The 26,926-nt window shown below is 38.7% G+C and overlaps 2 protein-coding genes and 1 pseudogene across 2 annotated transcripts in view; all 3 read right to left on the bottom strand.

Moving 5' to 3' along the window:
- The window catches only part of LOC136676465 (nipped-B-like protein A), a 32,037-nt gene extending 22,974 nt beyond the window's left edge, over window positions 1–9,063 (bottom strand). The window contains exons 1-10 of the mRNA XM_066653515.1: window positions 8,997–9,063; window positions 5,056–5,237; window positions 4,129–4,294; window positions 3,357–3,493; window positions 2,945–3,056; window positions 2,703–2,857; window positions 2,440–2,495; window positions 1,340–1,643; window positions 450–998; window positions 169–342 (exon numbers count right to left, since the gene is read on the bottom strand). Coding sequence (XP_066509612.1) covers window positions 169–342; window positions 450–998; window positions 1,340–1,643; window positions 2,440–2,495; window positions 2,703–2,857; window positions 2,945–3,056; window positions 3,357–3,493; window positions 4,129–4,294; window positions 5,056–5,119 — 1,717 coding nt within the window. The 5' untranslated portion in view covers window positions 5,120–5,237; window positions 8,997–9,063. The remainder of the gene's footprint in view (window positions 1–168; window positions 343–449; window positions 999–1,339; window positions 1,644–2,439; window positions 2,496–2,702; window positions 2,858–2,944; window positions 3,057–3,356; window positions 3,494–4,128; window positions 4,295–5,055; window positions 5,238–8,996) is intronic.
- Window positions 9,064–10,059: 996 nt separating this feature from the next.
- LOC136677567 (U2 spliceosomal RNA) lies at window positions 10,060–10,171 on the bottom strand (annotated as a pseudogene).
- A 4,189-nt stretch (window positions 10,172–14,360) lies between these two features.
- On the bottom strand, window positions 14,361–26,326 carry LOC136676335 (excitatory amino acid transporter 1-like). The gene is made up of 10 exons (XM_066653255.1): window positions 26,237–26,326; window positions 24,486–24,728; window positions 23,830–23,967; window positions 21,860–22,064; window positions 21,015–21,057; window positions 20,394–20,668; window positions 18,745–18,978; window positions 18,230–18,424; window positions 17,843–17,977; window positions 14,361–16,219 (listed from the first exon to the last, which is right to left on the bottom strand). The coding sequence occupies exons 2-10, from the start codon at window positions 24,676–24,678 to the stop codon at window positions 15,997–15,999; spliced, it is 1,641 nt and encodes a 546-aa protein (XP_066509352.1). The 5' UTR covers window positions 24,679–24,728; window positions 26,237–26,326; the 3' UTR covers window positions 14,361–15,996.
- Between the last annotated feature and the right edge of the window lie 600 nt (window positions 26,327–26,926).

Below are 26,926 nucleotides of genomic sequence, written 5' to 3'. Positions count from 1 at the left end.
AATGACTGACTGAATGATGAAGGCTTTGAACGTGTGCTGAATTGTGGTGTTGTTGTTGTATTGAGAGTATATTACATCTGTACTAGACTTTAAACTGCAAAACAATCACTAAACCACACTCCCTAAGCCATGCCTTTTTTCGGAGTATCCAACCACTAAGTGACTCACAGCTGATATCCTCGATGTCTTCATCCGAACTGTCCTCTGCATAGTGGGGACGTTCACTAGCTGAGCTGCGTTTGCGCTTATTCATCTTCACCCTCTCACAAAGTGGCATGGAGGACTCAATCTCAGCCAGCAGTTCTGGTGGAAGGTCTTTCAGCACTGAGGGGTCCACACCAGCTACACACACACACACACACACACACACACACACACACAAAAAGTCAGTTTCTTGTTGTCAGTTTGAACTGTAATTATCAGTTTTGTCATTAACTTTTTTTTTGTACCTTTGCCATATCTCCCAGAGGTAAGTCTGTTTTTGGCAGATTTTTGACGTGACTCCCTCTCCTTCATCAGCTTCTCAACATCATCCCGGGACAGTTTTTGCAGGACCACCACTGGTTTTACGCTCTTTTTTGCCTCAGGCTCCACCTCCAGTCTCTTCAGACACACACGTGGTAGCTTCCAGCTCAAGGCCATGCTCTCGGGGCCTCCTGGGCCTGCCCCTTCTGGCTCCTTAAAGCCAGAGTTCTCAGCAAGCTCGAATGCCGGCAGCTCACCGGGTTTGCTTGCATCTCCATCATCATGATGTCTGCGCTGTTGCCGTGGGGCATCTGCTTTTCTGTCATCATTTTGGCCAGCTCGCTGCAGGGGTTTGGGAGTCACACCCTCCTGAGGCTCTTGTGGCCAGCAGTGTGCTGCACAGCTGTCCTCGGCACCACCTACAGCCCCGCCTTCCACGGGGGCCGGCCGGTTACCCACAGCAATGCCCCCACAACCCCCAGTACCAGGCTCTTGAGGATGAGAATCCTGCTTCCTCTTCTTCAGAGGTTTATCTACATGAGTACAGATGCAGATACAGAGGCAGAGAGAGAGAGGAAAATTATAAGAACATTTCATTTGTGGGGGATTTAGCAAAAATGACATATCATTTGCCAAACAACACTGTCAGTCTCTTCAAGATGTTTTTTGTGCTATATTTTATGAATTGGATAGTTCAATGTATTTAAAGTTTAAAAAGTTTTTTTGAAAAGCTTTCAAAACAGAGCAGAAAATTGTAGCATAGGTTATTACTGAAATTACTGAAATGTACAATTAAGATGCATGGTGAATCCTTCTATACGCCATAAAACATGTGTGGCTAATAATAAATAATAATAGGTACAAACACACTGACCTTTGTCCTGCACCTCTTTATTGCTTCGGTCCGTTTCCATAGCAGCGGCAGCTTCCTTCTCCATCCTTTCGATGGCAGCAAGAGCCTCCACTAGCTCACCCTCAGCGTCAGAGCTGGAGAAAACCCCGCCCTTAACTCCATCCGCACATGGAGAAGCCAACACATCACACACCACACCCTTATCTACATCGCCTTTCAGGTCCCTCCCCTTCTCTCCAAGCATAAGGTCTGTCTCTTGAGGAGGTGTGTATGGTGGAGATGACTGCAGCAGGGGCGGGGCTCCTGAATAATTCCTCAACCCTTCCTAAGAGAAGAAGTGTACAAGATTTATTTAAAAAAAAAAAAAAAACACACAAATGCAAATTACCATCAGTGCACTTCTATGCAAATTCTGCTCAAACCAAATCTTTATTTTTCCAAACAGTACTTATGTAACAGATAAAACAAATTCTCATTAAAAGTATTAATTAAACACCACTTTCAGAAAAGTTAGGATACTTTCAAAAATACAATTAAAACGTAATACAGTAATGTGTTAAATTACTTGAAGTTTTATTTAAGAAAATATTTCTGTTTTCACTTGTGTAAGTCAGAGCTTATTCTGCATGTGTTGCAGGCATCAGTTTCTAATTTTCTTTATATTTAACAAAGAGAATTTTAATTATCATTGAAAACATTCAAAATCTTTTTTAAGATTGTTTAAATTTTTTTTAGTTTGTTAAATTAATGTTCACATGAAATAACAAATTAAAGATTTCAGTTTTTACTGGATTTTATAAAGTATCCCAACCGTTCTGGAAATTGGGTTTTTGCTTACTCTAACAACTTGTTTTTCCTAAATAATTTTGGACCATTTCAGTTAGACCATCCATTATAAATTTCCCCACAGAGTGTAACGGGCAGCTCGGGCAAATTACATCAAAACATAATAAAAGGCAAAAATGGAGACGCAATGTTTTGTTCAAAGAGTCAAAGTTATTTTCTTAGAATTTAGAAGATATATATTTTTTTAATTTTACGTGGTTCATTTAACTGTTGCTATGAATTTAAAACTAAATAAAAGCAAAATAAACAATAAACCTCAAAATGAGATCTCATACCTTACTGTCCAGAGGATTCCTCATACCACCTGGAATCATGGGACTTGCAACAGAACCTAGACAAAAGGCAAGACATTAAGTGAAAAAAAAAAAAAAACTGCTGAGGACACCTGTAGTAGGTACATGCTGCAGATATAGTGCAGATGTAATGTGTACATTGCTGCAAGTGTAGTTCAAATGTGCCCTTTACTGGGTGCAGGTGTTGTTTAGGTGTAGAGTGTGTGTGTACCTTGCTGCAGGTGTTGTTTAGGTGTAATGTGTACCTTGCTGCAGGTGTTGATGTTGACTATAAGCAGGTGGATGAGGATATTGTCTGTATGCAGAGACAGGGCTCTGAGGTGTATATGGACTGGGCACGGGACTCGTCTGCTGTGACAGGAAACGACCACCTGAACCCGTCTGACCTGAAACAAACCTCCTACAATACACACACACACACACACTATAAACACACCCCATTATATCAAAAACATGTCCACTGAAGTCTGGACAGATGGAACCTTACCCAGATGGACTGTGGGTAATAGAGCACTGCTGGTAACTGTTGGAGGCAGGGCTTCCCTGCATTGAATTGTCGGTCATTTTGAACTGTGGTGCCATCTGCTGCTGTGCTAATCCTGTCCAAAACAAACACAAAAAGAAAACCAGTTCCATAAAATAACACAATCTGCCCAAATGTTTAATAAATTGGGAATACAGATAAAACAAGCTACCCCCAGTGTGAACATAGTATATAATCACTCTAGAAAAGCACTGGCCAATAGAATGGGATACTCCATAGCAGCAACCCATGAGGATAAAGTCACCATGGTCAATACCAAATATTCTACTGTGCAGTCAGTAGTACATTTATTTTCAGAAGAAATATCACATAAGCAAGAGTCCACTAATTTGTAGAAATGTAGTGTTTGTGTCACCTGTCTGATTGTTGTACTGAGGGGTATTGGGTGTGGTCTTGTTTCTGAATATGTTTGGGTTCCTCGAGAGCAGCAGCTGCAACAAAATCGGAACATCTCCTTCCAACTCATCGGAACCCAGACCGTCCTTCAGCTCTCTAAAACACAACATTAAATGGCACACAAACACAATACATCACAAAACATTACATACACACACACACACACACACACACACACAAACATTACATGAACAATCATAAACCTTCCTTGCATGCCGGAATCAGACTACAAATATTTAGCCTTATTTTGGCCGGATTTTGTCGTATTCGACAAAATTCCAGTGTCAGAACCGAATATGAGTGCCAGGGGCAATTAACGGTTGTGTAGTGTAAGATAATCAAAGATCAGCAATGCAGCGTCTGGGATGCCCCCGACAAAAAGTCTAGCATGTTAGAATTTTTGGATTTTTTCGCCTAGTCTGAACCAACAGGAGGACAGAGCGCTGTCTGGCGCACTTCTTCTTCTTCTTGGAACCACACAAACACACACCAAACACATACCACACAAACACACACCTCTCTGTAACAACACCTTTCATACAATGGCAAATGTTTTTAACTCTAGCTTTCGAAACTCAATTTTTGACAGTAACATTAGCCTTAGCATTACACACGGGTTCATTAGATAACTGAGCTAATATTCTTCAGTGCTAATGTTAGCAGTATTAGCATTAGCTTTACTCAAGTTTTCACTGGAGACCTAAACTAATGTTAGCAATAACAGTACTCACATGTCTTCTGTGGAGACCTGTGCTAACCCGCCAGCTAGCTGAGCAGCGAGAGCTTCATCCCTGTTGCCCAGCAGGCGTTCCACTTCCTCCACTACACGCACACTATACAGGAGGCTCTTAGTGGTGGTTCCCGGGAGGGGAGAGGGCAGGGGCAGCTGGTTCAGCACTAACCACAAAACATTAACAAAGTATTAGAATACAACTAGGCCTGTCAAGACAACTATTTTATGTGGTTGATATATATTTCAGAAATAATTGCAATAAATAGTATTATTGTCATCTTTAGACCAATATATGCCACTAATGAAAATATAATAGCATAATAACGCAGCTATATCCCTTTAAAGAGAGACAAACTTTTAAGAAAAACTTAGTAATTAAGAATATTCAGAAATTAAATTTGAATTTAGAAAAAGTTTAAATAACCTATTAAAACGTAAATTAAATAATACTACTGAAATCATGCTAGTGTGTGAAATATGAAATCACAGAGTAAATGTCATGTGTTGTTTGATAAGTCGATAATGTAATTACTGTGACAAACCTAGATACAACACAGATACATTTCCCATATTTACCAAAGTAGTGCTGCAACAAAACTACACTTTAAACGGAGCAGGAATTTCATTCTGGCACCTGTCCACTGTAAATGTTGCAACAGTTATATCTTACTGAACGTGTGTGCTAATGCACAAATAAGGAATTCTGTGTTTTAGCTGGATCTCTCTACAATAAATTAATACATTTTTGCAAATCTCTGTTATGTGTCCCAGTGTAAAAAACAATTGAGGACATAAAAAAAAAAAAAAAAAAAACTGTCAACTTAAGTAGCAGTTAACACATGCCTAAACATTGTGGTCACTGTTTATTTGTATATATGTGTGTGTGTGTGTGTGTGTGTGTGTGTGTGTGTATGTGTGTACTCACGGTCTGTTAACCCGGCAATGCCAGCAAGGGTGGTTATGGGAACCTGAGGCATGTCCCCATTCATTCTGATGAGTGGGCTCAGGACACTTACACATATATACACACACACATACAGACATATACACACAGAGTTACTCAGAAACACACAAACACACTAACCGCCCATTACATCTCTCACACTCCTGCAAAGAGAGAGAGAAAGAGAGAGAGATGGAGAGGTACAGTCAGTGAACTTATAAAGCTGTGATCATATTGTCTTGCACCTTATGCTACAATACAACAGAGACACAACTCATATCCAAAGTATTTAAAAACACTCTCTAACTGTTTTTAAGGTTATTAAAACTGTTCATTTTAAACATCACAGTATTTAATAAGCAGTTTGATATATAACAGCTACAAATAGCAAAGTGATTTACAGAGGCACCACCCTGGCGGCATATACAAAGTGGCATCTGTTATGTAGCAATACAGCCAGCGTGAACCTCAGTTTAAAAGTTCTGGCGATAGTCAGACTAACATGAATTTGCATGTTCCTGAAGCAGATGACGGCTGAGAGGTGGTCAGGATGATTGTGGAGGTCACTATATTAGTGAGAATGCAGCACTTTTCACAAAACTCACTCGCCCATTAGTAGTTCATTTTAATGTCCTCCATACGTTTAGTCACTAATGAGACATGTAAAATGTTTCATTACCACAGTCTACCTGATTACCTGATTAACTCATCTGATACCTGTAGGTCTTTAAACGTCTTTAAAAAGGGGGGAAAAATAAATGAAATAAAATTTTAAAAAAAGAAACTTTTTATTAACTCTAATTTTGCAGATAAATTTAGGCTATGTTTACATCACAATAAACAATCCAACAGAAGATACTTGCAGAAAAAAAATCATTTTTAAAAAATCCCCTAAAACACATACATTTCTGCACCATAATAGAGCAAATTTATCATTTATGAGTGGACAGTGGTTAAAATGCATGGGTGATTGTTGCACTGTTATCCATTCATTCATTATCTGTAACCGCTTATCCAGTTCAGGGTCACAGTGGGTCCAGAGCCTACCTGGAATCATTGGGCGCAAGGCGGGAATACACCCTGTAGGGGGCGCCAGTCCTTCACAGGGCAACACACACACTCTCACATTCATGAGTCGCCAATCCACCTACCACTGTGTGTTTTTGGTCTGTGGGAGGAAACCGGAGCACCCGGAGGAAACCCACGCGGACACGGGGAGAACACACCAACTCCTCACAGACAGTCACCAGGAGTGGGAATCGAACCCACGACCTCCAGGCCCCTGGAGCCTTGTGACTGCGACACATTATTATTATTATTATTATTATTATTATTATATTAACATTATATTATTATATTATTTATTCCGTAACATTGTTCAGCCTGCTAATGTGAACACAGCCTTTCATAAATGGTTTTACATCAAATACATATCCCATTAAAGGACATGTGGTATGAATGTGAATGGGCATAGGCTGTACTTTCTTTTAAGGTGTTATTAAATGTGATTCAATCTACAAAAAAATAAAGGTTACTTTTCTTAAAAGGAATCTAGTTAGCTGTTCTTGTAAGAGTTCGGTCTTCCTTCCTTGTGTGTGTGTGTGTATTTACTGCTCTTTAATAATGTAAAAATATTTTCTCATATAATGGTAATCTGTTGAAATGGTGATTATTACAATAATTAATAGATGCAGCCCTATTGCAAAACTTCATGCCCTAATCAGTAATGTTGCATGATTCAATATATAAAACTTTTGGTCTGTGTAACTAAGATGTCAAACATTTATTACATAAAGAAACACAAAATGGACAAATGAATTAAGCAAATAGGCTTTTCTTTCATAGCTTCTGAGAATAACTGTTGCAGTTGAGTTCTATGGAGTTAGGATGGCACTGTCCTTTAGCTCACAGCCCTGGACTGTTCTGCATTTGGTCAAAATATCAGCACAAAGTAAACCTCAGTGTGATTTGTCAGAATGATTCCTGTTGTTTTAAATCCACAGCTAGCATCTGTCTATTCCAATCAGCAGACACACCCATTCCAGAACAGACACACCCACTCCAAAACAGACACATCCATTTCATCCAGACCCCAACCCTACAGGCAATATGACAGACTGGAGGACATACCAGAGCAGGCCACTCTGACTATGCACAAGCACAGACTACAAAAATTAAGCCTGTTCATGAAAGATGAATTTACCCAATGCATTGGACTAACATTTAACCCAGCATTATTTCATAACATGTTAATTTTAATATCGTAGTGGACAGCTTATATACGGCCATGTTGATTTATATATTAAGGCATTCATGAATTCACATTAATCACTGAATTGTGGAATTTAATGAGTTTTCTGTCAAATTTACTTTACCATCTATCCTACGACAATCCACGGCATTGGTTAGCCCAGCTTGCTGAACATATTATATTATGAGTAAAAACTGAAGTGCAACAGATGCATAATTAGCGATGGAGAAGGTTTTAAATCAAGAGAAACCGTAAGCGTCAGAAAAGTTGACACTGGTGGAGAATGGAACCAGACATCCTCTAAAAGCTCCTAAGAGTTTTTACATGAATTGGGTATGAATGTATTGCTGATGTCCCACCAGTTTTGACATCCATTCCTGCTGAAAAGGGACACAGGACATTGGGAGAGAAAGAAACTTATTCATTTCAAATTTACACTAGTATCAATCATCTTCATTATCATCATCGTTCCAGGTAAAGGTTTGTAGACAGGTGGAGGACACTGCTAGTGGTGCAGAGGAAATAAAGTGCAGTATTTGTGTATTTGACCTGGAAACATCTGCTTACATTCATCACCACTGTTAAAACGTCTTATCAAAATGCAGGACAATCGAGACGACTGCTTACGTCTCAAACGCTAGTACATGGGCAATTTCTCATTTTGATTTAAACAATTTTCAGAAAATTGCGGACACAGCGCTGTTTAGTTGAACATACTCTTTATTAATTTCCCACTGTCCTGACACTGTAATATATTTCTCCCAGTATGGTAATGAGTATACTAATGAGATTAATACGTCCCTGTGAATGAATATCTATGATCGATTCCTATATTGTAAATGATGAAGTGTAGTTCAGAATTATTTAAAGACACGCTATCAAACGTTAGTCCATACACATCAATACAGAATGACAGCGCACGTTATGGGTCAACAGTGCTGTTTAAAGCGGTTTTAATACACAAACATCCACAAAGTAAACACAAAACAGCGCTCATACAGCAACCACAGAGAACTTACAACTCTTCAAACTAATTTAGCCAAATTCAACCAGATACAAATCAGCAGGCTTACAAATATACTGCATTAATCATCTTTATTTATGTCTGATGTGAGCCAGAGAATTAAAAACTAACCATTTCTTCATATTTTCCATTTAAAACAAAAATAAAAACAAAACTGTTCCGAGGTGACGCGGAGTGTTAGCTTCTTGTTCGAATTATCCATTCCACCTTAAACCACCCAGCAGACGATCCCTTTTAAGGTGGAATTGCTCATTCGAACAAGAAGCTAACTTCAGCAGGACCTTTAGCACAGGAATTAGCTTAGCTTAGCCTAGCTCGCGCACAGCTCTTCCTCGTTCGGAAAAAAGACACATTCCCGGTTTATTCCCTCCGCTCTCCTCCCGCCGCGAGTTCCTCTTCCTTAGACGCAGCTTTTATGGTAAATGTTGTTTTAATGGTCGTTGTTCCCGCTCTCCGCTGAAGGCCCGCAGCTCGCGCGCTGACCCGTTGGCTGGTCTCCTTGACGACGTCGTTACCTTTAACGCAGTTATCTACAGTACTTTCTAAGTGTTTTAAAACCTCGACCCTGAGTGCGGCAACGCAGAGTATCCGAGCGGCGGTGTGTATATGTGTGTGTGCGTGTGTTTGTTTGTTTGTTTGTTTGTTTACCTGGAGCTGCGCGCGGGGAGAAGCGCTGATCTGCTGCTGATGAAATGGAGCTGCGGCCCGCCGCGCCTCCTGCTGGACAACATCCGCAACTACAACGGTACAATAAAAAAAGGAAAAACACACACACACACACACACACACACACATATATAAATATATATATATTTATTTTTTTATTTTTTATTTTTTATTGTTTTTGTTTTCACCGCAACCCTGACATGGACAAGCGGGAAAGAAGTTGATGATGATGATGATGATGATGATGATATGTTTTTATTGTACGGTTGTATTACACACACACACACACACACACACACACACACACACTGGGGGACAAAGTACACTAAGCGTACATGAGTAAAAGGACAAAAGTATTTACCTTCAAATGTACTTAAGAATCGAAAGTAAATGTACCATGACTTATTATGGTTCTAATGTTCTGTTATTAAGGGAAAAAAACAAAGGAAAAAAATACAGATGTCTCTGAAAAAAAAAAAAAAAAAAAAAAAAAAAAACTCGAGTAGCGGGGACACGCAGGAAAAATTTACCTACCCTCCTCCAAAAGTGCAGTTTCTGTGGTGCAGAGGCCCTGTTCTCTGTATTACAATTCAGTGAAGCGTCACAATCATTTTAAAAGCTGTAAATTTAAGGTAAAAATGTTACATAGTGTTCCTTTAAGATCTGTTTTGTCTTCATAGTTGCAACGTAGGCCAAATATTTGAGCCATTTGTGCAATTCTGAGCCTTCTGTTTTTTAATTACGTTTTTAGTTTTTCTGACTTTTTGCCTGATACTCGGTTTTGATTTTTGGATTTCACTAATGGACTTGTTTGTCTCGCTGTACTGATCTCCGGGTTTTACAATATTTCTGGTTTTTACTTCACTTCAAAGTATAGTATTAATTTACACTGTAAATTGTTCAACACTCTTAAATAAACCTGCAACTGATTCTCGCCCTCTGTCTGGAGTGATTAATGACATCTACAGATCTGTAAATCATTATACTATGAATAAATAGTAATCACTGCTGACTCTAAACGGTACAAATCATTTTGTTAATCCTTAACGGTTCTAAGAACTGAAACTAGGGATTTCAGTTAAAATAAAAAGTATCAGATATTTAACTGATAAGAACAGATAATACACTTGATCTTAGCCAAAAAGCAGAGACTCGACAAATATCTATTCCAACTAATTTATTATCATAACTCTACCCTGATTTTGTTTTGTTTTTGTTTTGTTTTTCAATAATTCACAGCTTCATTGTAAATGAGGGTTTCCTTCAATGCTCTTTGAGATTAAAAAGACGTGAAGAGAGAAAAATTGAGTAGTGTGATCTGTTCGTCCGTGAAATTGGAATAATATTGATGAATATGTTCACATTGACCTAAAATGGAATTAAACGTGTGATTCCTCAAGTGTCCGCCAGGTGGCCTCAGACTACACACTAAAAATAAGGGAAGGCGCTTTAGTTGGGGCTGTTATATCAGGATCAATCTTAGCTAAATATAGACTTTGAAATACTGTTCTACTGTAAACCCAAAACAGAACCAAGCTGCACTCTGTTTATATTTGTCTGCAGTTGCTAAGACACAATCTGGTACTTGTAGCATAGTTATTGAAGCAGTTAACATGTTACCATAACATGTCTGTTAACCTGGTATGCTAAAGCATATTCTTGGATTTATGCTCATTTTGCAAATTAAATTTTATACGGGATAACATCGTGCCACTTAAAAGCCACACCAATTTTGCAATTACCCAAACCCAAAGGTTTTAAAGGAAAAAATAAAATTGTCCATTCAGAATCCCATTCAGAAGTCTAAGCACTATAGAAATTGGCCACCTGTTTGGCAACATCTTGGTTTGGACAATAGTGGAGGCCAACACTGGAGAGAGGAAGAAGAAGAAGACAAGTACAAAGAAAATGATTGGTCAGTAGTCAAACACATATGCTACGAAGTAGCATAGAAACATTAACTACTCTCCTCGATACTGCAGAGACTGTAGACAGCAGCAAATTCACAGCGAGAGACTTCCTTAGACATGGTGTGGATGCTGGGGATGAACAATAAGACTGAACACTGAGGGGTTAAAAAATAAATCTGATGGGGAAATTGACCCAGGAAAAATGTGCCGGCTTTGCATTTATTTTTTTCCTGGCACCTTATGTAAACTATGCTCTCCCAAACAATGCCCTACTCAATAAATAGTGCACATCAAAAATTTATAAAAGTAATTCTACTGCACCTCTACGTTATTGTGTACATAGTGTAGGGCCAACTAAAACTGACCACTGGACAGGCCGAGAGAGCTCATGTGTTTCTGCAGAAAATTAATTTATGGCTTCCTTTTTGCAACAAAGGTACAGGTTGCATTTCTTGATGCAGTAGTGGACTGTTAAATGACAGTTTTTATGGCTTGATGGTCATGCACATACAGCAGCAGTTCCCACCCTGAATCTTTTCAGGATTTTATGAAATGCAGATAGTGAAACACATACATTCTTTGTAATCCTGCACATCGTCTTTGTACAAACTGAGAATCCTTTCATGAGGTCTGGCACAAAGTGGTGAATCACAAACCGCACACATACATTCACACACACACTCACTCCTTTGGACACTTTTGATTCGCCAATCATTCTACCAACTGTGGGGGGTTGTTTTGGAAACCGGAGCACCCGGAGGAAACCCGCGGACACGGGGAGAACACACCAAACTCTTCACAGACAGTCAACCGGAGTGGTATTTGAGCCCACAACCTCCAGGACTCTGGAGCTGTGTGACTGCGACACTACCTGCTGCGCCACCGTGCTGCCCTGGAGAATATGAAAATAGTTATTCTCTATGCTGAGCTCCTGAAGCCAGCGTTTACTACTGTACTATATTAACACTGTATATCAGTAACTTATTTAAAGTTTCATTTCATACTGAAAACATACCATACCATGTTTTGCAAAACAAATACTAAACTTTACATTGTAAACATGCTCAGAGCACACAACAGCACACATCTACAACTGCAACAGCACAATTGCTAACACGAATTGTTCAAAACTGAAGCCACTTTTTCAAAACTCTTTGCAAAAATTCTGTGTAATAAGTATTCATCTCAACCTAACAGTTCATCGCACTCCAAGAATTCACTCAGACCACCAAGACACCTCATACATATCTTAAAATAAACTCCTTCAACTATGACACATGAAACGGTATTGTGTTTAGATCAGTGTGTTATTAAAGACATTGAATGCTTTTTGAGACAGAACTAACAGTCAGTTACATCAGTGAGGAACTTTTATCTTTTAAGTTTGAGTGATTTTTCACATAAATCAGTATTTCATTCTAGGAAAAATGTAACACGTTTATTGACTGCACTAAAGTCTAAGTAACAAGAATGAATCAGAAATGCTTCGATTTGCATATAGTGTGAAAAATAGAAAGTTGAAACAACATCCAGAAATGACAGGGCAACAACATGTTACCAACATTGTAATTATTATTTTAATTTGGTTTCTGCAGAAATGCATCACATTTACAATCATCCTGTTCTGAACGTGTTTTTGACAGTTTTGAGGACAGTGTGTGTGTTTCAAAAAATCTGCTGCTGATCCAGTGTTTTACAGCTGGTGGAGTGTGAATGAGAAAAGAGTTAGTGGATTTTGGAGAAGGAACACATTTCCTGAATTGCTAAAAACTGAACCACATTATCAGATTTCTTATTTATATATTTATTATTATTATTGTTTGCAAATGTAGTTTTGTTGAAAGTGTTTTATCAAATCAGTAAAACCAATGTGCTTGGGCAAGATGGTGGTATCATCATGTGTGCAGACGTTAGCTAGAATTGTGTCATTTATTATCCTGCCACTTTGGCAGAACTGCCCAAATCATCAACTTCCTTGTCACCTTACACAACAGACTACTTCCCATTTACCAGGGGGTGGTCAAGCAACTGTTTTTGTGACCACTGACAATTTTTGGTTCTTCACCTGCCACCAAACTCCATATTTCTATATCTTACTGGAGTTATTTTGTCCTGATGTTGGAACATCTATAGGGCGGCACGGTGGCGCAGCAGGTAGTGTCGCAGTCACACAGCTCCAGGGGCCTGGTGGTTGTGGGTTCGATTCCTGCTGACTGCCTGTGAGGTGTTGATGTGTTCTCCCTGTGCCTGCGTGGGTTTCCTCCGGGTGCTCCGGTTTCCTCCCACAATCCAAAAACACATGTAGGTAGGTGGATTGGCGACTCCAAAGTGTCTGTAGGTGTGAGTGTGTGTGTGTCTGTGTTGCCCTGTGAAGCCCCCTCCAGGGTGTATTCCCGCCTTGTGCCCAATGATTCCAGGTAGGCTCTGGACCCACTGTGACCCTGAACTGGATAAGTGGTTACAGATAATGAATGAATGAATGGAAGGTCTATGATCACCCCACCAACACATACCCATCCTTAAGGAGTTGGAGGAGGCTGGTGGTGACATTGGTGGGCGAGCATAACAGTGTTGGATACTCCACACTTCCTTGCTTCCTTCACCAACTGGCCAGAGAATACGATGCCTGTGCTGTGGCCTTGGTTTGAGTGTTATATTTCACCAGAATGAGTAATGGTTTCATTAATTTCTAAAAACTATAAAGAGGTTTAAGTGGGTTTGGGTATAATTTTTTTTTTGAGCTTCATGTGACTGTCTGTGAGGAGTTGGTGTGTTCTCCCTGTGTCCGCGTGGTTTTCCTCCGGGTGCTCCGGTTTCCTCCCGCGGTCCAAAAACACACGTTTGTAGGTGGACTCGTGACTCAAAAGTGTTCATAGGTGTGAAGGTGTGAGTGTCACCCTGTAAAGGACTGGTGCCCAGGGTGTGTTCCTGCCTTGCACCCAGAGATTCTGGGTAGGCTCTGGATCCACCACAAACCTGAACTGGATAAGCAGTTACAATGAATGAATGAATGAATGTTAATAGCATTTATAGCTTTTCAAAACATCTAACACGTTTAGTGCGGCTAACACAAGTAGATAGATTTAACTGGGTTTAACAGAGCTTAAATAGGTGTTAGTTTCATTTGGTTCAACATGTTTTTAATAGTTTAAATTGAGTTTAAACTGAGTAGTTTGACTAGGTTTAGGGTTTAATCTGGATTCTGAATGGCTGCAGGACCTTTGACATTTTTATAAGTAATCTTCATATATTTTTAAAGAAACCCTCAAATAATGTAAAGGCAGTAGAAAGATCTTGTGAATTATGTGACATTTTTTAAACTTACAAGTTTCTGCTTAAACATGGATTTGTTTCAAACATTATATGGGGAAAAAAAACAATACATGCAACACATAGCTCTTTATTAAAAATTAATTTTTAATGAAATTATTTGCAACATTCATAAAAAATCTTTTTTTACAGAAAAAACCTGTGACATTCCTCTCAAACAACTTCAGCTAACATAACAAAGCTATTACAGAAGAATAAACATTTTCTTTTGTTGTTGTTGTTTTGTTTGTTTGTTTTGTTTATTATAATCTACAATTAGCATATGAAAAAATGAAATAAATCATTTGATGCTGAAGCATTCAAAATATTCTTAAGATATTTTAAAAAATAAACTATTCAGTTTCAAATACTAAAAAACATTAAAACTATGATACAATAATCTACCATTTTAAAAAACTACATTTACACTGAAACCTGTGTAAAATAAAGTAGAATTATACCTTCAGAGTCATCTTTATAACTTGTTGGTATTTCTTCTCACTTCCGTACATATTACAGATTAAATTTAGGACGTGATTTCATACTGAAATGTCATTTAAGCACAGACTTGATATCATGATATTTCTTTCGATATCTGCATGGTTTATGTAAATGAAAGTGATCTGGCCAGTTATAACTACAAGTTATATTCAGAAATAAAACACACAGGCCATCAGACAATCAAACACCATCTGACCTCACACCTGCATCATTTTTGCCAATCAGACACCAGCTGAGAGCTCAACTACAGCCCACTGGCCAATTAGATACAAGCTGAGGTCTCACATGCACCAAATTAGCCATTACGAAATCAACAGAACTCTTTCACCTGCAGGCATTTGACCAATCACAAGCCAGTTGAGTTCTCACCTGCTGCTGATCAACCAGTCAGACATCAATCTGAGTTTTCATGGGCAGCCAATTGTTTCCTATTTTTATTCTCCTCGCCTCAGAAGAGCAGCCTCAGAAACTACGTTTTATCACTGGGTTCATTATCACTGTTTATAAATGCATTCAACAGCAATTAAACAGAAAAACTATATAAACAAATACTAATGACTCAGGTTTACAACTGATAAAATAAACCTGAATATACAAAACAAACAAATAAACAAACAAGTAATAAAGAATTAGCGTTAGCCCTCAACTTCACTGAGATACTCACAGATTTCTCACATTTCTCTTTACATCACAGACTCAGGAAGCTTATAGCCAATCAGATTCCCCCAAACTAATCACAATATATTCAGAAAATATAGAGATTTCCTTATTTAGTTTTACACTGTAGCTGTGAGGCTACTGTAGGTAAAATGCAATGGAATATTATACTTCAACAATTTTTCAAGAGTATTTTAAAAATTTTCCGTTCCCCCATGATACAGTTATATTTTCTCTTTGCTCATGTTTGATATTAATTACTAACGAATTTATTTTATTGGAAATAGTCTTACAGGTAGTCTAGGCTATGGTAGACTAGACTAGGCTCAGTACAAGTGTTTTGTGCTAAAGTTTGTAGTATTTAAAAGCAGCTAACATAGGGATGTTACTAGTACATTAGCGGCATTATCATTATGCTCACGAACGTGCCATGATTCAGTAACTACATAAGTGTCATAGCACCATGCCATTTGTAGGATATAATCTTCCATTCTTTTTTTTAGCTCCTTAGGGGATGAGTCAGAGGAACTAGACATCATTTTAATGCAGAGTTTTCAGAGACGTCATATTTGGTTGGGGGCTCTGATGGCTAAAGGCAGAGAACATTACATCTTTGTCTCACTGTCAGGAAGTTTTTCATCATTGTTCTGAGAGATAAGATGATATGGAGTCTTCTTTTCCAGGTTCTGCAGGTTCTCAAGGTTGTCCTCTAGAACACTGTTCCCCAGCTCTGCATCTACTGCTTGCAGCTCATGACGAGACAGGTGTTCTATGATTCCAGCACCGATAGAATCACCCAGAACATTAGTGGTAGTCCGAAGTCGATCTCTGAGAGGGAGAGAACAGAGTGAGTGTTAGAGAGAGAGAGAGAGAGAGAGAGACAGAGAGAGAGAGAGAAAGAGAGAGAGAGAGAGAGTAAACACTGACCCAACATGACCTGATTTTACAACACAGCACACAGCTGTATCAACTCACATAAAATTTAGTATGCTTTACCTTAAATGAACCAGTTTATGCTCCACAGCCTGGGCTCCCTATTTGGTGATGGTCATTTTTAAAATAGCTTGAGTACAGACTTTCTGATGCTTTCAGGCCATTAGGTGTATAACCAATGTTTGATCAAATGAAAGAGAATCATTGAAAAAAGTGACTGACTGTTTTGAAACTAAATGATGAGAAATCTTGAATTCTTGAAATATCCCTTGGATATTTGCTGTGCTATGTCTGTCAGGACTATATGGCTATGGTATCCAGCAGATTCAGCCAATTATCATTCCAACTGTTTAGGGATTCAGAATCTAGACTGAAAGCCATACACGTTTAATTGCCAACAATATTATCCAATCAGAATTCTCTGCTGTCCATATTTCCTACAGGTCAGTTCTACACTAATGAAATCCCTCAGGTAGGTGGAGCTGGTGAGTGATAGACAACAAGCCTGATGTTAGCATGTGGAGTTAGCATAAACTAGCATCTCTAGATGGTGTATTTCTTTGTTCAGTAACAAATGGATTGTGGGGTTGGAGTGGAGGGATTTTTTATCCCCACTTGCAAATGAGGTTCATGTTTTGCATCAGATGTTAAATCCGTGGAATGTGTTGTTTCTTGATATAAACCCATTCTCTGACCATTTTTTTCTTTGACCTGTCTCTTCAGAACTTACCCAGATCTCTTTTCTAAAACTATGCTACATGTCTGTCTAGAACTCTGCCTAAAACTAGCCTGCACTTTCTGCATGGGGCTTGCTTAGACTCGGTCTAGAACGGGAGAGATAACACATTCACATTTTAGTGACAAGTCCACTAATGCAAACTTATAGTTATCATAAAACTACAGCTTATCATGCAACATATCCCCACTCATTAACTGCAGACAGTCACACCCACTTATAGCAATTAGCTAAATTCTCATTGTCCCAACAACTTGTCACAGCCCCACCCACTAACTTCAGTCTGTCCCAAACACTAAAGCTGCATCTCAACTGGGCAGTTAACACTAATTCTAACTAGTGTTTGAGTATGAAGTAATGAAATATGTACTATATTTACAAGTGTCATTGTTGAGTATACTAAGAAATACACGGTGCACAATTAGGACCAGTCAATTTTTGAGTATGGCAGGTATTTTAGTTATTTTATGACCTACACTGTGCACTACACAGTGTGGAGGGAGATATTTGAGTTTCAGCATTTGAAAAAAAGACAACATTGCAGTTGCAGCTTTGTATGACATGCATTGTCATAGCAACAGTTTATCATGTCCCCTTAGTAAAAACTATCACACATTAGCATATAGTATATATTGCATAATATAAGTATGTTGTACACAAATGAGAAGCAGCCTAACTTCTTAAAGCCCCACCTACTATCTGCTCGCAGCCCTGCCCTCTTACTTAACACATTAAACATTAAATTCTCACAACCCTTTCCACTAATTTATCATTGTACTTACAGGAACCAATCAACTGCAATAATCAGTGTGATGTCATCAGTGGGCAGTCCTACAGAGGTTAACACTATTACCATGGTAACCAGGCCAGCTTGTGGGATTCCAGCAGCTCCAATACTGGCAGCTGTAGCTGTGATACTGACACACACACACACACACACACACACACACACACACACACACACACACATACGATAAACATTCTACACCAAAAAATATATACTACCAATAATAATAACTGGCATGATGCTATATCTTAGGCGGTGTTAAAAGTATTTAATTGATACATCCATGATGAAACTTTAAAATAGTGTTAGAATCAGCTATTGTTCATGGCAGTGCTTATCTTAGTTATGGCAAAAACTGAGATGGGAGGATTGGTGTATGTACCTGATGGTGAGTATTTGTCCAAAATTGAGGTCCATGTTATTGACCTGAGCAATAAAGATGGCTGCCAAGGCTTCATACAGTGCTGTTCCATCCATGTTAATCGTTGCTCCAACAGGAAGAACAAACCGTGTCACTCGTTTATCCACTCCATTATTCTCCTCCAGACATTTAAAAGTGATCGGCAGTGTGGCAGAACTACACATACACACATTCCCACATACAAATTACATACACAAACACACAAACATAGATAATTCACACACAAACGTTTTACACATGTAGAATAACTGTGGGGTCAGTAAAGTTTACCAATATACAGATGTGCTGATGTATATGTATGTATATGAACAGGTGTGCAGATGAACACATGTACACATGTATACAGTTGTACAGGTGTGGAAATAAAGGTATGTAGAAGGGCAGTTGAGCAAGCAGACAGATTTATAGATGTATAGATGAGCATATATGCAGAGAAGAGGTATATTGGTACACAGGCATACAGATGTGCTCCTCACCTGGAGGAGGTGCCCAGGGCAGTGACAAGAGCCTGCAGCAGTCCTCCAATAAAAACAAAGGGGTTTTTGCGGGTAACCAGAAAGTAGAGCAGGGGCAGAACTATGATGGCATGTATAAGCAAACCCACAATCACTGTCACAGTGTACATCCCCAGCTGCCCCCCCATAGCTGACAGGTCCTCCATCTCCACAATCTTCCCCGCAATCAGGAACAGGATACCTACAGGGGCATACCTGTACAAAGGTAAATCACACACAGTTACAGACAGCCTAACAAAATCTCTGAAACAGGACACTTACACAAGCATACCTATCCAAAGTCTGATCATTCTAAAACAGAGCGAAAAGTAGGTTTTTGCTGGAGTTTCATTTATTTATTTATTTTGGCAGGTTTTTATCTTGAAAGGGTTTATTGCCACATCACACTTCTTTACGTAATAATGCCACATGCACAGAGCCTGAAAGAAATTCTTACACTTTCCTAAATAATCAGTGATCCTAAAGGCACTGATTATGAGAGCTACTAAAAATGGAGATATCAAAACATCAAACTCAGCCTTCATCTGCTCATTGACACTCAAGTAAAAGAAACACAGAAAATAACTGGAGAAAGTGAAAGAAAAAAAAAGTGCAACAGAGACCTTGTTAAAACAGGGATTAATACTGATGTGGCTTTTAAATGTTGGTGAGAGCTGAAAGGATTCAAAAATTAGATACAGTTGTTTTTTTCTTGCTAAACAAGTATACAGGTTCATTTTGTATCTACCAAAACAGCCAGGCTATCATTGCAGTGGATTTTGGTATCTTTATCGAAACATTCCTGGTACAGTACAGTTTGGTTACATGTATAGCAAATTACTAAAATTATTTTTTTTGCTGCCTCTTTTGCTTTGTTTAGTCACTATTCTCAGACAGTTTCATTGTTAACCTCAATATAATTTTTTACACTACAGTACTTTCCCTTAGCATAAATGTTCTTTGCTGATGATAGCAAACAATTTAAGCAAAATAAATACTCTAGCTAACTAACCTTACTGTCTAACTGACCATCTGTCTGCTCTTATAGCCAGGATTTTATCTGATGCTCAATGAATGTAGTTTTTTTCATTTTCCTGCACTTCAAAAAAGCCTTAAGACTCCATTTCCATAATTTTTAGTTTTCTATTTTTGTTGAGTTTTGACAGGGCTCTCTGTGAATACTCCATTCACTCAGACTACTCATCAGATTAATCTGCTCTGGAAGGAGAGAGCATCAAAAAACATGTTTTAAAAGGCTCTGTGTAATTTCAGATCTCACCAGTGAGGACTCTATACCCCCAAACACCCAAAACTAAAGGACAGTCACTTTAAGTTCATGTGAGAATTGATATAATTATTGAAAAATATACTAGCCTACGTTTCCAGGTCTAAATCTATCTTCCTGGTGATTTGTTTAGTAAGAATGGTAAAAATGTTAGTATAACAATATTCATTACTAAAAATGAACATTTTAAACATAGTGTTAACCATCTGTGTGCCCCAGGGTGCTTTAAGAATTTGGTGGTCTTGATTTGAAGATCAAACATCCAATTGTGAACTCTGACCTATGACCCTGCACACCCCTCATCCTCCGTCTCCCACCTCCTGCTGACCCGGCTCCGAGCACTCACCACATGATGATAGCCACCAGCCTCATGATGGCTTCGTTGAGGCAGTCAAAGAAGTCCCTTAGAGGCTGTCCTTGTTCCTTCATGCTGCCGATGATGAGGCCAAAGCCCATGGAGAACACCACAAGCCCCAGAGCGTTAATCCCATTCACAGTCCCCAAAACCGGAATCATTTCCTCGTAACTCAGCTCCGAAACGTTACTGCTAGCATTAGCATTAGTGCTAAGGTTCACCGCCAGCTTCACTGTTACCACACGCTTACCATACTGAGTCCTAAACTAAAACAACAAAAATGGCACAACGTCACACTTCACTGTGGTCATTGCTCTTAAGACTATGAAACACCTACATAAAGCTTTAATGACAATTGACACAGACCTACATAGACAGCTATAAAGATTTAGTCCAACAAGCCTGAGCTGCTTTTGTCAGACGCCTAAAACTTGCCTGAAGAAGATTTTATAGATATTTATGTAGGGTTATGCCATTTGTCCTGAAAGGCTTATGTGGGTGTCATATACCCTTACAAATGAATACACACAGTAAAGTGTTACCATCAAATTTACAAACATTTATATTTTTTGTAATGGCTTACTTTCCTTTGAAACAATGTGTATGTGTTACCTGTTGAGTGCAGGCCTGCACGAGATTTGGAGGGAACATATTCCTGTGAGAAAAAAAGATAAAAACAAGAATAACCATGATGTGACGTAACAAATTTCTCTGGCGCAAACCAATAATCCATACATCTCCTACACTGTGCTCTGGTTTCTGATTAACACTTGATGAGATGATGGGTGGCACGGTGGTTTTGTGGTTAGCACATTCACCTCTCAGCGCTGGGATCTTGGGTTTAAGTCCCATCTGGGTGGAGTTTCAATGTTCTCCCTGTGTCTGCATGGGTTTCCGGTTTCCACCCACAGTTCAAAAACATGGAGGTTAGGTGAACTGGCTTCTGTAATAACAGTCTTGGTGTGTGAGTGTATGAGTGCGTATGTCAATGAATGTCTGTATGTGTGAGCCCAGATATGGATGGGTGCTCTATCCTGGGTGATACCATAGAATGTCTGTATGTGGGAGTGAATGTGTATGGGTGAAACCCTAGTGCCAGATGCAGTCCACCAGGTGCGCATTTGGCTGCCACTTCTTGCCCATGTGTATGTGGATTAAGTACTGAGCAATGTTGATTGTAAAGCGTCCTTGTGTATCTAGAAATAACGCTATAGAAGTGTAACAATAAATAAAATAAATAAAAAGATTGTTGCAAATATTAAATGTTAATGTGCATTAACAGTTGTTATTGGCTGTTAATAAGTTTACTTGATCAAGGTGTGGCCAGGACTAAGTTACACTGTTTAGTACTGAACTTTACTGTTACCACATTATTAGATTTTAAGGAGTCTTAATGGGTTTTGAGCATTGTTAACAACATTTAATAAAACTTAGTTGCTGATTGTTAATAAGCATACCTGATTAGGTCAAGGAAAGCATCAGCTGGGCTGACTTGCTCTATGGTCTCCTTGCTGCTGAACTCATCCCGGTGCCCACTACCAGGGTGGATGATGAGGACCATGACGATGCCAATAAACACAGCAATGACAGTGGTGGTTGTGTAATAAATCACGGCACGGACTCCCATTTTACCGGATGCCCTACTGTCCAGTGCTGCCATTCCTATAACATACATGCAAACAAACACACACAGAAAAAAATAAGTTTGATACTTTTGGGTACTGTCTGAGTCCTAAGAAAAACATCTCCATTTTGTGGATTTGTAGTTTACTAAATAATTTGAACCCAAGAGCTGTCTTTCACATTGTGTGAAGATTTCATGTTGATAAAATCATTTTACATTGACTTCCCTTGAAAGTTAAGAAGGTTTTTGCCTTCTCGTAACTTTATTAATTTGGAGATACGTGTTTTTCATTGGACAGCATCAATATACTCGATATATTTGCATTCCAAAAGAAGCAGTATATTAGCTGATTATCTTGACATGAGGGAAATAAGAAAGAAAGAAAATAGAAAGAAAAAAAACTTAAAAAAGAAAGAACCAAAGATAAAAGTAAGAAAGAGAAGGAAAACAACAAAGAAACAAAGAAGAAGAGAAATGGTCTGAAGGTGAGAAGGTCAGTGACTCTGAACGTCTCTCAGCAAAACTGAAGTAAAACATCTATTGTAACAACTGAGAGAACGTCCGGCTGAAAAACCCATACCCCTCCCAAAGACCCTGTGACCCCTTTCTAACCCCTTCTCACTAACTCCCCCCTTCCACCCCCCAAATACACACACACACACACACACACACACACACTGTTTTCCTCCTGGGAACAGAAGATTGACCATTCTCCCGCTCTCATCATTACTGCTGTGTTCATTGAAACAGACCTTCCCCCAGCGTCTAATAACATCTGATTATCTACACAGCACACACAAACTCTCCTACACACACAAAGCTCTGATTCTGTGGATGCTAATGCCGTCCATGACAAATCAGAGAATTGACATTTTTCTCAGAGTTCTACTTTTACTGGGACACAGCTGACTTGCAAGCTCAACTGTTGCCATGGCAATAACAGAGACAATGGTGATTAATGGAGTAAGTTAATGTTGATGGTAAAAGTTCTTTCACTTTTCTTTCATAAAAGTTCTTACATTCTTCACACATATTTCCTTAAGGTGCATTTTCACCACCTGACAAATGGCCCTGCACTGCATTATGGGGAACGTGCACTCTGGAAATGGCTAAATTGAGAAGTAAATAAAAATGTAATATAAAACGTCACACCAGGCCTTATATGGACTAGTGGTCAATGACTGGAATTTTAATTAAACTGATTTAGGACACATCTAAATTCTAGATAAATTCTATCTTGGTTTTCTATTTAATAGCATATGCCCCCATTGTATGTACACAGTATATTTTATATTTGACATGCACATGCTATGAACTTAAGTGAATGTAATTCCTGATGTACACAGGAGTTACTGCAGTGACCCTGAGCTACAGGTTAAACTCTGGAATTCTGGACGTTTCTTTTAACTCTGAAATACTATCACACAGTGTGTGCGGTGGGGGACACACCATGAAAGACTGTTTTATTCATCTAACCCCATGGTCACTGTGACCTCTAACCTCGCACACATACACACACACACACACTGAACTAAACTGACCACACACACTAGGGGTCAGGAAGTCTAGAACTCTTCCTTTCCTGTCGAGAATACGTGTGCTCTAAATACTCAGATACTCACACACACGGCAGCCTTCTACACAACACACTCAGGTTCAGTTCCCAGCTCAGACAGGAACACTACAGTACACTACAGCAATAAGACTCCTAATACTACATTACTCTGTTAGACATATGTGCCTTTGGTGTTGTAATGTGCTTTTTTAGCGTTGCATTGTGCCATAACTTTTTTTATTGTATACCTGTGATTAAACTGGAAACCAGCAGGGGGAGCACCAGCATCTGCAGCATCCTCATGAGCAGCTCACCAGGAAAGGAGAAATACTTCACCTCCCGATATGACAACTTATAGGGTCTCAATGCAAAGCCCAGGATTATACCTAAAACACAACAAAAGAAGATAAATAAACAGGAATAGACACAAAGCCCAGGATCCCACATGTTACAACACAAAATATACATTGTGTGTGTGTGTGTGTGTGTACCATGTTTCACTCATGCTGTGGTTTAGAGTAAGGTTAGTGTTAGACTAGTAGTTTTAACGTTTAAGCTAATTCTCAAAATTAATGACAAGTAACGTAATTGTCCAACAATATATAAAAATCTAACTGCACTCTTAAAAATAAAGGTGCTACAAAAGGTACACCTTTATTGAGCAATGCCTATTATTAGAAAAACATTTTTGTTCCATAATGAACCATTTTTGTTTAAGAAATGCATGTCTGAATAACCTTTTAAAGGTTTAAAAATCCATCACTCTGTCCTATGGTTCTTTACCAATTTAAATATTTCAGCAAAAATGGTTTATATGGCATCGCTCAAAGAACCCTTTGTAACACGTTACATTTTCAGAGTTCACGTGTGTGTGTGTGTGTGTGTGTGTGTGTGTTGTACACACCGATGATGACAGCAATAACTGTGAGGATGACAAAGGCATTCCTTCTAAAGAAGGAACGGACGGTGTTTGGCCTTATGTTTTGAACAGTATTTTGGACAGTGTTTCGAGCTTGGAGTGAGCGCTGGACCAGATTTTCACGAAACTGCCGAACCCTCCCCCTAGGGGGCTGTGTCTCTCCATTAATATGAGTCATCTTCCAGGGGGCCCCAATCCTCACACAGCCCTCAGATTCAGTCTTCAACCCTGAGAAAAAGAACAAACACAAAATATGCCAGACCCTCAATAATTTTATGTATTTTAACATGCTGCTGTTTACACTGTGTCAAAAGGACAAACAGACCAAGTAGATATGATGGTGAAACAAAATCTCTTTGTAGAGATTCTGTTTAAAAAATGTTTATGATGCATGGGACTTTTATTAATCATCTACTTTGAGTTTAACCTCAATAAACTCTTATTTTTTAAAGATTTTGTCTTAGTATCCTATTCACCATCCATCCATTATCTGTAACCGCTTTTCCAATTTAGGGTCGCGGGGGGTCCAGAGCCTACCTGGAATCATCGGGCGCAAGGCGGGAATACACCCTGGAGGGGACCTTAGTATCCTACAATATTTTAATGTGTGAATATTCACATCCTACATTGTATCTCCAATGTTAAACTAAAGAAACAAACTTCAGACACTGAACACATCTCAGATGATTGAGTACTTTTTGAGTGAAGGCCATTACAAACTACACATGGCAAATTTTAAAGCTCTAAACATTCAGATCTGAGCCAGATAGACTAAAATGTTCATGGGCCCTCCCAATTTAAATCTCACATGAGATCAAGCTGGTTATCTGCTTATGGTTTTTTTTAATATAAAATTTGCTCAATGTTATTAATCGTTAATAAATGCTTTATTCTGCTATGAATACTTCTCTTTATTCTTTCCTGAGATCAGTGAAATTAATTTATAATTTAAATTTAAAAACGTACTTTACGTAATTTAAAAGTTATTAACTCTTTAAACCAAGGTCAGTTATTAACTGTTTTTAAACTCTATAATATGAACTCAATTTTGGTAACTTTGTATAAACTCCTTAATCTAAATTAAGTTCAGCATTATTAACTGTTTATATGTGAACTGGATAGTGTCATTAACTGTTAATAAATTAAGTAATCTAAACCTTTTTAAATAAATAAATAACATTTACTGTGTTATTTATTGAGTTCAGCGTTATTAAGCGTTTATAAATGCTTTAATTCGAACTGAGGTCAGTGTTATTTACTCTTTATAAACTTCTTAATATTAACCCGTGTCATTAACCGCTTTTAAACAATTCTGAACTGAGATCAGTGTTATCACCTGTTCAAGAATCTGAGCAGCGGATAAACCTGTTCAACAGCTCTCAGATATCACATTACAGTTCTCCAGATATCATCATCCTGTTAGCCTTACTCTACTCACACTGTCTTGCTAAAGTTATCCTGCAAACACTGTCCTACTAAAAGGAAAAACCCTGTCTTCGCTAATATGGTTACAAAGTTGACTGTGAGATGTGATCACGTGGCTCATTTCTATTTAATATTCCTGATAAACACACGCGCACACACCGCTTCTAACCCTGCACACACAGCTCCACGTGTACTCGGACCCCTGCCAGAGAAAACATACCAACACTCTCAAACACATACACACGCGCGTAGACGGCATTAGAACAATTCTCTATTCACCACAAAGAACCCAAACAAAGAGAAACACTCACCACAGACACAGCGTAGAACTGAGAACCTCGGAGAACAGAAAACAAGTATACTCTCAGAGAGAGAGAGAGAGAGAGAGAGAGAGAGAGAGAGAGAAAGAGAGTAGGGGGAAAACAGAGAGAGACAGAGAGATGGCGGTGGGCGTGAGACTGAGAGGAAGCAGAAGAACCAATCACAGTTAAAGAAAGGTAGAGTAACGGAGGAGGAGCATGTCGAAAATGCTACGGGAAAAAGAAAATAGTGTGTGTGTGTAACAGACAGAGAGAGACAGACACACACACACACACACACACACAGAGAGAGAGAGAGAGAGAGAGAGAGAGAGAGAGAGAGTGTGTGTATGGGGTCTTTTGAAAGCTGTTCTGGCCAAAAAGACGCCTTTGTGATATCCTCAAAAACATCAAAAACATATACTCTATCTCTAAAGTATCCCCTAAATAAATTACACTCTATGCCATAATATTCTACACAGTAAATTCACCAGTGTTAAATCAACACTATTTGTGTTAAAAAATTAACTGTTAGTGTAATTTAACACTCAGTGTTACGTTAACACTAATAGTGTTGATTTAACACTGGTGAATTTACTGTGTATCATCTGTAAATACTCTGTATAATCTTAACAAATAGTAATAAACCTCATGCTTATTATGGACTCTCTGTGCCTTTTTAATCTACACCTTACACACCCA

The sequence above is a fragment of the Hoplias malabaricus genome, chromosome X2 (genome assembly GCF_029633855.1).
Source record: "Hoplias malabaricus isolate fHopMal1 chromosome X2, fHopMal1.hap1, whole genome shotgun sequence".
NCBI classification, from domain to species: Eukaryota; Metazoa; Chordata; class Actinopteri; order Characiformes; family Erythrinidae; genus Hoplias; species Hoplias malabaricus.
Note: the sequence above shows the minus strand (reverse complement) of the source record. Positions and strands in the feature narration are given on the sequence as shown.